Source organism: Dreissena polymorpha, chromosome 15 (genome assembly GCF_020536995.1).
Source record: "Dreissena polymorpha isolate Duluth1 chromosome 15, UMN_Dpol_1.0, whole genome shotgun sequence".
NCBI lineage: Eukaryota > Metazoa > Mollusca > Bivalvia > Myida > Dreissenidae > Dreissena > Dreissena polymorpha.
Window position 1 is genome coordinate 269,425 of NC_068369.1, and position 11,942 is coordinate 281,366.

Sequence of the window (11,942 nt, forward strand, 5' to 3'; positions counted from 1 at the left end):
ATACTTAAAAATAAGAAAACCAACATAACACTATTTTCAAGTAATTATGTGACTTGACACGTGTATTTTAGTATAATAATATACTTACAAATAAAGAAATACGTATGAATTTTAAAATGTCGGATACAAAATGAATATTTCTAAAATTATTGTTTTAACTTTAAAAACCGTCAGAAGATTATGGCAAGAATACTAAAATGCAGTGGCCAATGACTTCGCCAACGTCTTATGTCAAATGAAAGATTTTAGGGTAACCCCATCAACTCTGGACTATATCATACAATTCATTAGGGTCCATCCACGTGTTAATATTTTGTCATTGCTTTGATAAATGATAATTTCAATTATAATTGTATAAGCAGTAGCGGATTTGAAAAGAAAAATGTGATTAAATTGGAACGCCATTATATTGTACGTTCTCGTTTATCTAGTATAGTTATCTCCAAGCATCACTTGATGTTGTTATTGTTTTTATTCAATATCATACATACAATGTAAACATGTATATGATCATACAACATAGTGATTGTACAAAGCAATAAAGTTCAGACATGTTATACAATATATGTTAATATATATAATTTTTTTAGAGAGAGAGAGAAGAAAAGAACAACAGAGGAATAGTTATGAAAAATGATGAGTTGTATAGAGTCGGAAGAAAGCATACTGGACTTGTGTGTTTTGTTGTATATTCACAATGATCTTGTCAAATTGAAAAAAAAATATAAAAAAATAAACACAACTATTTTAGAGAGATAAACTAACATTAGAGTGAAATGTATATAAGTGGATCACTTGATGTTGTTCATTATTGAAATGAGTTTGGTTCACTAAAATTTATTTTCAAAAAATATTGAAGGAATTTTATTTCATTGCTTATTACTTTCCGAGTAGCCTGTTTTTTATATCATCATCATCATCATCATCATCATTTATTGGCGAATCGGCATATTAGCCTTTGACCATTCACAATCTATTTGAATTTAATTATGGCCAAGACATACAACCATACAACATTCAAGCGTACCATACAATACAATAATCACAATCATTGCATGGGGTTAATACAGAGCAAGTGTAATTAGTTATAGAGCATATTTTTCAGAGTAATTGTTATAGGAAGCAGCTTTACATCCACTTTACTCTACGAGGTGTTTACTCAGTCGACGGGAAAATATCCGCTACACAATGTGACCACATTTGTGTATCAGTTAAATACTCATCGCTACAAGTTTTATATTGTAGAATATAATTAAAGTGTTCATTGTCGAAAGTCTATGATTCAATCTTTTAAAACATTTTCATTTACTATAAATAGTGTTGCGTGTTAAGTTATTTTAATGGGTGTGCCTCATTTGAAATCGCCTACATACAAAATTGAAAGAATTTGTATTTCCTAGAAGTCAATGCATATAATATTACCTAATGAGTTATGTTTCCACTGGAATTAGCGCCTAATGCGAAAACGAAAATTAGGAGCTAACAAAGGACAATAGAAGCAGAACTTAACGGTAAAAAAAATAGAGAAGAAAAAAATAAAAATAGATTAATTAATTAAAGAAAAAAATAATAAAATAAAATAAAACGAAACGTATACAATGTACAAAGAACATCCTAGAAGTCAATGCATACAAAATTATCTAATGAGATATGTTTCCTCTGGAATTAGCGCCTAATGCGAAAACGAAAATTATGGGCTAACAAAGGACAATAGAAGCAACACTTAACGGGAAATAATTACAAAAGAATAAAATAAATAATAAATTAGTTACTTAAAGAAAAAATAAAATAAACAATGAACAAAGAACTAAATTACAAATTAACCTTTCGAGAAGCGTCAACACATATAAAATGTAGAACGGATAATCATTTTCAATATGAGCAATACAGTACGTGGATATATAAACGAGGCGAGTAATAATGCAATAAAAAGATAAATTACATAACATATGATATTATTTCTTATTCAATAGTCTTTCTTAATTTATAATATATATATATATACATATATATATATTATATATATATATATATATATATATATATATATATATATATATATATATATATATATATATATATATAACATATTTCAGGTGGCATCAACATATATAGAACGAAACATCATTTGCAATTCGACTAACATGGAGTTCGTTAAGATAAACAGAAATTGTAATTTTGCTAAGGGATCTTCCGAGATTCATTATAACAGTTTTCTTCAGCTATCATTTAGTGGAGTGTAACCTTTAAGTCTTTACCGGTTTAGACATAAACTAATACAATCAATCAATCAGCTCTTAAATTAGCAAGCGGTGTGGTGTTTTGTGTTGGGATGAACGTTAAGAGGATAAATTAGTATAACGGAATCTTATCGGGAAAGTGTGTAGCGTTTTCATTTGCGTGGATTTTGTAAGATTATATGAATTTCTGTTTGCCATAATGTCGGCTTGTTTAGTGCAATAAGTGGAAGCAGTTCTTTGGCTTTGAAATGGATATATTTTCCTCTGATTTGGGTCATGAATGATTAACATTTTATTTTTAATCGATTTTGTTTATTTTTTTTTGTTTATTTCGTGTTTTCTGTTTTCAGGAGATGCTTGATGGTGCTTGCTCCTGATCGTACCGTATGGATGATCAGACCAAAGGTTAGCGTTTAGTTCTGCTGTATTTGAGCTTCTATATCATTTATCTGATTGTTTAGTAATTTTTAAGGTGTGTGATAATTGTAAAGCCTCAATGTGTTTTTATGCCCCCGGCTCGAATGATCGGGGTATATTGTTTTTGGCCTGTCTTTCTGTCTGTCATTCTGTAATTGGCATGCATGTGTATCTCATTGAGCTGCACATTTTGAGTGGTGAGAGGTCAAGGTCATCCTTCAAGGTCAAAGGTAAAAAAGCGGCGCATTAGGGGGCATTGTGTTTCTGACAAACAGATCTCTTGTTCAATTTATGTTTCCAGTTGTGGTATGTCAAAGAATGAACTATGTGCATGTGCGTTAGAGGGGAGAGGGACATATGACGGGGAAGCAGTGAATACAGCATAGATATAACTTCTGGCGTGCAACGAGGACAGTATTTTAAGACATCTATAGCATCTACGTTGACAAATTATTCGTAGCTTACAGTTCTGTTTTTAAGAAACAAAATAATAAAAACCAAAGTAAAAAATAGAAAAAAAGGAATGTATACAATGTACAATTGATCATACACCGTTCCATACATTCAATAGGTTAACAAGATGAGGACAAAATACAACTAGGATTCTAACTAAGTTTAATAGCATTGTTTATGAATTTTGCTGTATTTCGTACTTTACTTTCTCTCTTTTCAGACATAATGTATTTGAATTTTGTAATATTTGGCCAGTTCGATGGAATGTGATAATATTTCCTCAGATCTGAATAGGCAGTACAACATAATAGAAAGTGGTATTCCGATTCAACAACATTTTGCATACAAAGTTTATATATTCTGTTTAACCTTTCTATATTGTTATATCTACCAGTTTTAATCTCAAGGGAATGCGACGAAAGTCGAAAGCGGTTTAGTTCCTTACGATGTTTTTCATTTTTTATATTTACTAGATAATTTTCAAACTCAAAATCTTCTTTAAATTAACAATAGTATTCCATTTTAGTGCACTGATAGTGTTTCGTGCCATGACTGAATGTATTGGTCTTTTAGTCTCTGGGAAAACATAACGTGTTTTTTTCTCGTATCTCTCATTGCGGTATTAGGTTAGAGTACCAACAGAAAGTTTGACTTGTTTGCGAAATTTACTACACACTGGAGACAACTCTTGCAGAGGTTTGGCATTTTCCGAGATGAAGACTACTTTTTCGAAACATCAATTTGGGATGAAGAGATAGTTTTCCGTAAATTACAAATTGCAATGTGGTCAGTTCGATAAGAGTATTCATTCAAAATGATATCCTTTATGTACGCATTATAAAACGTGTGTGACAAATGATAACCGATCAAAAAGAAGTGATTAAAACATGGCGTGGATTTGTTTTACAAGTTCAATGTCACTATGAATGGCACATATTGGAGACATGGACGTATTTTGTGCTGAAGTGCAAGACCCGGAATAAGACATCCTGCAAAATTATAAGGATATTTTTTGTCTTATGCAATTCAATGTTGGTAGCGGAAAACCCTTATTCGATCCCACCAATCAGTTATGGTGACCATAAACTGGACCCTCATGCGCGAGTGCGGTTGAATGCGGTTCGCCTAGGTTAGAAGTTTATTTACCAACCACGTCGCATGATCTTTTTCCCTCGCAGCGGGTTTGAGTGACCTCTTTATCTAAATCCACGTTGCAAGTTTGCAACATACGATGCGAGTAAGCGCGAATACGATGCGTAATAGCGAGATTAATATCGCGGGCATGCATAGTTTTCTTAAAGTTTCGATCTTTGGATAAACGAGGTCAAAATGCGAAAAAAAATCAAGGGCAAGATATTCTGATGCGAGATTGCGATATCAATTTCGCAAAATCGCATCGTGATCTCGCGTACTCGCATCGGTAACTCGTGCCTTCTTATCGCGTGTTCGTGCTTATAATCCAGAGGTTAAATGCGATGTTCATGCATTGTGTTTTTAATCTTAGACCGCATTTTAAGCATAGAGTCAACACCATATCCCGTTACTACTGCATTTCAGCAGGTTTGTTTCGCACCTTCTTATATTTAACATTTAGCAGGCATGAATGTGCATGTGCACACAAAATTAACCTTCTACTATTTTCCTTTGCAGAGCCAGATTTGTTTTTTTGACAAAAAGAGCCGGCAGCTTAACATGCCCTTAAAAGCATGGAGATCCATATTCATATTTACTGGCTATTGACTGACATTTATCAAGTAACGACATATTCACTTTATGTGTCAGCCATCGTAAGTTGTAAAGAAGCACACAGACGCAAGGAAGTTAACACATGTTTGTTAACGTTAGCACAATGGAATAAGGAAACATGCAGTTCTCTTTAAGTGATGTGCATTTGTTATTGAGCAAAATGAATGGCCTGCTAGACATTATATGCCAAATCTTCCTTGGCCGAGATAAAAAATAGCACTAATTCAAACGATCAATATGACATTATCTAGATGTGTCATAGATGTTTAATCTTCCATGACAAATGGTTGTTATAAAAAAAATCCACCAATCTCTGGATTAGTTTTCACATAATAAACACATCATTTTCATTTAGTAAAAATTACAGGCCGCATTCCGATATATTCGTAATGTATCACACAAATATATGTTCACACATATACGTTATTTTGTTAACATGAGTCAATAAGTGTATGTCAGAACATAATTATGTACCCTACTCGAGTAAGGAAACATTGAACAGTGTAAATGACATGTAGGCAGTGAAAGAATGCATATATAAATTCGTATAACGTTTAGCAAGGACTTACATAAAACTATTTACAATATTTAAATTATAAAATGCATAAAAGGGCGTTTTTGTTTAGCAAGGGATATTATTATTTACATATCACTTCCAACAACATACATAATTATATACGTAAATACCTTGTCCAATAGAGCAATGCATATTAAAATGGCATTTGTTTTTATGAAAGCCAATTACATTTATAAGACATATTTTAGACATATTCATGAATATGAAATACATATATTCGAAAGTGATTGGCGTGAATGGAATTAACATTAAACCGTATGCTTGGTACGAAAGTAGAGTATTAAGTCGATGAACTCAAAATGAATCACACGCTATTGCTAATATAGAAACTTCACTATAAAATATCACCACATTGTTATTACTTTACCAATTTCAATACTTCAGAGTAGGTAATCACGTGATTATCAAGATGGCAACGTTCATGCAGGTATTTTTCGCCGTTTATTTCGCTCTATATCTCGACTGTACTCGCTGCGAAATTTCTTAGCAGGATGACCTAATTAGTGCTCCACTAAGAAAATGTGCGGGTAGTAAAGTCGAGATATAAAGCGAATTTAAATACGAAATAAAAGTTTATAACCTTTTTACTGATATGGCTGGAAAGTTAGCGTCATTTAAAAAAAAAACATGAGAAATAAAGGGTATAAAACAGCGAAAAATTACTGTCTAGCATGGACGTCGCCATCTTGACTATCACGTGATTACCCCATCGGATGCTTGATTCAGTACTTTGCTTCGAAAGCTGTCGATTATAAACGATCGATTGCAAGTTTAATGTGTTTAATACTTGGAGAGTTTTCCCCTTAACCTTTAATATACTGTAATTTGCATTGCGCTAACTATTTGTATCGGTATCAAATCTTAATTTTAAAAATATGTTTAAAGACCATAAACCCTAAAAATCAACGAATATTTCGTACAATATTTCGAAAAATAAAGTTCAACGCTAGATGTGGAAACATAGATTTAACAATTTACAAAATGGTCTTTTTGTTTTTGCGCTACAATATATTCAACACATGTTCATGTACCAAGTTAGTGTTCGTGTGTCGTATAAATGGAGAACGTTGCCGGAAATTAAAATGGAATATATTGTGCCACAAAAAAATAAAAACGAGCATTGTGCATCTCTTTAAATCTATATTACCAAACCACATCTAGCGTTGAAATTTCGGCTATTGCTATAAGGAACTCTTATTTTGTATGGGTTAACTTTATTAACGAAATATTTAGCGAAATATTCGGTGATTTTGAGTATTTATGTTACTTAAATTGAAATTATAAACAATTCCTTTATTAATGAATGTCACTACCTCGATGAGAATAATAAATTCAATCACACGTAGAACAGTACGTAACAGTCTGATATAAATGACTGCTAACTAAGTACTATTTCTTTTTCGGTTTGGTATTCTTCGCTATAGGTGTAAGATAGCCGTCTGATCCAGTGGTAACTACAAACAGACACGAACAGAAACTTTAATTGTATGAAACAAATGACAATAAAGTTGCCAATGAACAGCTTAGACAATTGATGTATTGCATATTTGAACAATATTAAATACCACCTGCCTTAACAAGTAACTTACAGTCAGCATTAGGCGATTTATCAGTGTCTATGATGGTGTACTGGTCACTCGGTGACTTCGAGTAAGAATACACGTATTCTGGGGGCGCAGACAATGACTCGGTTTTCTCGCTCGTAGCAGACATAAGCTTGTTCTCGACACCCTGTTCACTTCGCTGTTTAGGGACACCATACTGCATATTTGCAATTGTAGCCCGCGGAGCGTTCATCAATGTGGCATCAACATACTGCCTGGTTCTGGGTGGAGTTTCGATGTTTTCATTGCTTCTGGAGCTAGTGGCTTTAGCTTCAATTTTGAGATTATGTTCACCGCGCCTACGGTTTTCCCTGTGTAAAACACAACTTTAGAATGTCAAATAAGCCTTCATCAACCACGTGGAAACCTATATTAGCCCATTATATATAATGTAAGAAAAGTGTAGCTCCTATTGTTAGTTATAGTGGAAGGTTCAGAACCATCTTAAATAAAATGAGTGGATATGTATTTCGCACTTAGTGTGAACAATGGAGCTTTTCAATAAATAGCAGTATGGTGAAGTCATTGTGTTCATCGTGGGAAATGTGTTTTATGTCTCAATACTTTGCTTGTTGATAAGTTTAGTTGAAGAAATAAACTACTTTCTACAACAATCTTATGTAAATTCTTAATTAGCAGTTTTACCTTTTAATACAAAACAAATTAACCCCAAAAACTAAATTTATATAGATGACAGTTGAACTTGGATGAACGAAAAGAATCTACACACGAGCATAGACAATATATAACTCGCCTGACACGAAACACATGTCAAATGCATGATATGAGTCAAAATTCCATCACGTTTATGCAAATATTCAAACTCAATCAGAAGAAACCCAATCACGCTGACTGTATGAAAGGGTATATGACCATCAAAATATTAACTTTTTAAGAATCAGTTCGAAGCCCCAGGATTCAGCGACTTTACAGGTATTCACAGTTCTTTGCATCGTTTACTTTCGTGTATGTTATTGCATACCCCACATGAGTGCACAAGTACCTACATATAGCATCGTGCCAGAATCCCCAGTACAAAGCCAAGCAGTACTGCTACGAGGCATACGACAGCGATTATTACCACATCCGTGACAAGGCACGAATTGCTGCAACTAGATGCTGAAAATAACATGCAGCGTATCAATTCAATACCACGCTATATAATAATGGCATAATGTCCCATAGAGTATTACTATACATTGAGGTTGATCTGCATAATTTGAATAGTTTCTGTCTTTCAAATTGACTAAGTGTACTGCTAAAACAACCAGTTTGCGTCAATCCATGTTCCATTGATTTCGGATTACTTAAGTCGAACATTACAAACCTTTTCGAAGTATTTTTATTTGCTGAAATATCATGTTAACATTTTCAAAACAGCTTATGCCACTTTAACTTTGAAGTATAGCAACATGCAATAGGTAATGATAACTATAGAATCTTTGTATTTTCGAGACAGCTCACATATTTGTGCTCCTGATTTTTCGAACACAACATTTGCGTGGATTTTTTTTCCTGCCTTGCAACTGCCTTTTTAAAAGAAGCTAGCTAAGTTTTGACTAAATCGGTCGTTATTTATTTAAGCTTCATCGCCCTAGTATGTGTTTGAATTGAGAGTCGTATAATACGCTGGTGGAAAATGTATCGGCATGTTTTGTTTAGTTACAACGCGTGCATTCAGCCGCGTCTTTTCGGATGCGTCTTTAATCTGCTGTACACAAGATTTTGATTCTTGGTCTGACGTGCAATAAACCGGTCCTGACCGGATTAGAGACTGCAGCGAATGGTTTATCACACCTAATCGAGATAAAAATGCCATTAGGGTGTGTTAGCATGTACACTGTGTAATCGATTTCATGACATGGGAATTTTAATAGCAAACAAAATCGGACCGACTGTTTGGGATTTCCAATCGGTCTTTCATGACCCTTGTCGGTCTAGGACCGACAAAACCGAAAAAAATATGATCCCTGGTCATATGTGTTATCTTTTATAGGAAATAAACGACATTTTATGTGTGTTAAAAACTGATATGTGTGTTAAAAGCTGATAACAACTTTTAATAGTTAGTATGTAAGTTGTTAGAACGTTCATTATAACTGTGTTCCATCTTTTTTTAAGAGAACCATTTTAATTGATCCACTCTTTGCATGTCCGAGTGTTAACAACATTTAAGATTACAAACACGAAGATTTAGTACGTCTAATACAATGAACATGTCACATTACAACAGACATTAATATAGGAAAATAGAAACTTTAACAACACGAGTAGGAAAGAAATCCGTATAACTATCTGCTTAATTTTCCAGTAAGGCATCTGCCCAAAGGCTTATAGTATTAACTAGTAACTACAATGCAAACATCACAACACTCAGCGTAGACATGAACTGGTTCTCTCGAAACGGTCATTGCAACACGGTTTTAAGGCGAACAGAACCTGAACATCAGTCTTATCATTTCTTCTTACACACAAAAAACAAGTTTGACAAGTTTTTATAAACATTAACAAATTAACAAATTCATTATTAAAAGAGAATATCGATTTCGTTTAAAACATCGTAAAAGTGAAGCGTACCTTTACTGGTTGAAGATTCCGTGCTTTGCGCAGAAATTAACATAATATTAACGGATACTGCTGTTGAAACGTGAGACAACATAGCGTCGAATGTTATCATTTCGTTGTGCAATGACACGAGCCTTACTATGACAATCGAAAGCAGATGTGATATATTTTCCTTGCTACGCAAATACCGATTGTTCCTAGAGATACGGGCATGTCGGTGCATTAGTCAGCTTCCTACGCGGAAGATAGCGATTTCAAATGATTCCCCTTGTAAGATATGTATTATTTTAGTCTGAATGAGGAAAAACATTCTATTTAAATGGGTATGTGTTTGTTAGCGAAAAATGTGTTTACAGTATGAATCCCTGGAACAGTGAATACAATAGTTTACAGCACTTAAATGTGGTATAAATACGTTTGTTGAACCTCTTAAATATTTCGTTTCCAAAAGGAACTCTGACATGATGATTCCACTTTCTTTTCCGGAGGTTTTAATCAGTTAAAGTATATTCACTGTTTCGCTCACATAGCACATAGTATGGCGTATTGAGTACTTAGGATTGATGAAAAGATATAAATCTAACAAAAGAATCAAATTATAATCAATAATTAAAACAAGTACACTTGGGGACTTTTCTTACGCATCACTTTTCAAACTTGAATATCTCAGTTATGAGTAAAGGCATTGATTAAAAATTTTACATACGATCATTTGACTACATTATATGCAAGCTCACGATAAAATCATTAATTGGTGACGATTGGGCGCTTTAGCGCGTGGGTTAGGAGTGGTTCCATATTTTTGCACGTGAACATGTTGAAACGCGATTTAATTCTAGTTTTATTTCAATTTAATTATTTGAGGTGGGTTCTTACACAAGGAAAACATAAAATTAATTTTCAAAACAATATAGCTCTTATAAATATTCAGGAGCACAATCGCACACTTTGCATTTTACAGGATACCTTTCCCACTTGCTAAAGCGTCCGAACGTCACGGATGAATGATTTTATCGTAAGCACATATTGTAGTCAAATGATCACATGTGCAATTTTAAATGAAAATATTTACTCATTACTGAGATATGTACGTTTTAAAAGTGTTGAATTAGAAAAATTACCAAGTGTAGTAAAAGGCGATATACATGTTATCACAATTTAATTTCAATTTCATTATTCTAGGTAAGTTTTTACACAAGAAAAACATAACATTAATTAAAGAAAAACAATATGGCTCGTATGAATATTCAGGAGCGAAATGGCTCAATCGGCATGTTGCAAGCCGGTCAGTTATTAAGACGTATAAGTTTATGCGTTTTACTTTTCACATTGTTATTATTTAACGTTTTACGAGTTTGCGAATTTGACTTTTGAAGTGACGTTTATAATGTGTTAAGTTTGATATTTTGTTGTTTTTAATTGCAATTAAATTTTCAGGAATTATCAGATATGTGTTGAATTATTCTTGGTCCAAATTTTAACACATGCCGTTTAAAAATGAGGGAGCTATATTGATATGATTAAGTGATACGTTAGAAAAGTCTCCAAGTGTAAATGTTTAAGTACTAGTACTTACAAATGTTTTTTTCTGTAATCTGAATCATAAAATATTTTTCTCGACAACTCTTACTCTCACTCTGATTCGAGTAGCGCAGTTGGCAGTAACAGGACTAAAATGTGCATTTAATACTTGTAAAACTATTAGATCGGCTAATCGTCGCCTACGTACGTGTACGAAGGGGATCTTGCCACCGTGATAACACTTGAATAAGGCTGAAACGGAGACGAACCTTATTATTCAAATAAGCATGGACATATTTATTGTATTTCTCCTGGAGACTGACTCATATTATAAATGTATTATTTGTATTTTATAGTTTTGCTCAATGCTTCGTACGCATTTAAAACTACCAAACATAGATAGACTGTTGGCTAAGTAATATTTCGATTTACTTACTCAACATACAAATTTAAAAAATGTAGTTTTTCAATGACCAATTTTGGAATACAAAAAAAAAATATATGTAAAGTAAACGCAATATTTCTTATATATTTGGCAATGGATTATAATAAACTAATAAATAAAACTAACGTGACTTGCATCGGAGTGCTTTATTTACTCACTGAATCGATGCGCATAACAAATGATAAAAATGCAGATAACGTAATCTAACGATATCGTGTACTGTGTCGATGTAATTATACACACTGATATATTAAATATAAATTTCTTATATCAGCGGATCATTTTCAAATAGTCATGCTGTGTAATAGTAACACTGTGAAAACGTGTTTAAAATATTTATAAAAAATGAATTGCATTCTTGCTTACGTGTTTAT

General features: G+C 33.0%; 1 protein-coding gene and 2 long non-coding RNA genes across 3 annotated transcripts in view; 2 read left to right on the top strand and 1 right to left on the bottom strand.

The window, feature by feature from the left end:
* The first annotated feature begins 2,244 nt into the window (after window positions 1-2,244).
* LOC127860847 (uncharacterized) lies at window positions 2,245-3,436 on the top strand. The gene is made up of 3 exons (XR_008039949.1): window positions 2,245-2,379; window positions 2,591-2,645; window positions 2,959-3,436. It is a non-coding gene; the product is annotated as an uncharacterized LOC127860847 (long non-coding RNA).
* Window positions 3,437-4,927: 1,491 nt separating this feature from the next.
* LOC127860832 (uncharacterized) lies at window positions 4,928-9,753 on the bottom strand. Its single transcript, XM_052399138.1, has 4 exons — window positions 9,615-9,753; window positions 8,045-8,156; window positions 7,023-7,348; window positions 4,928-6,887 (listed from the first exon to the last, which is right to left on the bottom strand). Exons 1-4 carry the CDS (start codon window positions 9,712-9,714, stop codon window positions 6,823-6,825), a joined length of 603 nt encoding a protein of 200 aa, XP_052255098.1. The 5' UTR covers window positions 9,715-9,753; the 3' UTR covers window positions 4,928-6,822.
* Window positions 9,754-11,782: 2,029 nt separating this feature from the next.
* The window catches only part of LOC127860839 (uncharacterized), a 2,372-nt gene continuing 2,212 nt past the window's right edge, over window positions 11,783-11,942 (top strand). Inside the window, exon 1 of the long non-coding RNA XR_008039936.1 lies at window positions 11,783-11,942. This exon is cut by the window's right edge and continues 152 nt beyond it. This is a non-coding gene — a long non-coding RNA (uncharacterized LOC127860839).

Excerpts from the sequence above, each read along its gene's own strand:
- LOC127860832 (XM_052399138.1), bottom strand. The coding sequence starts at position 9,714 with ATGATAACATTCGACGCTATGTTGTCTCACGTTTCAACAGCAGTATCC. Across the intron at positions 7,349-8,044 it reads ATTCTGGCACGATGCTATAT|GGAAAACCGTAGGCGCGGTG; the intron begins GTAGGTACTTGT and ends TGTTTTACACAG. Across the intron at positions 6,888-7,022 it reads TAAATCGCCTAATGCTGACT|TTACCACTGGATCAGACGGC; the intron begins GTAAGTTACTTG and ends GTCTGTTTGTAG.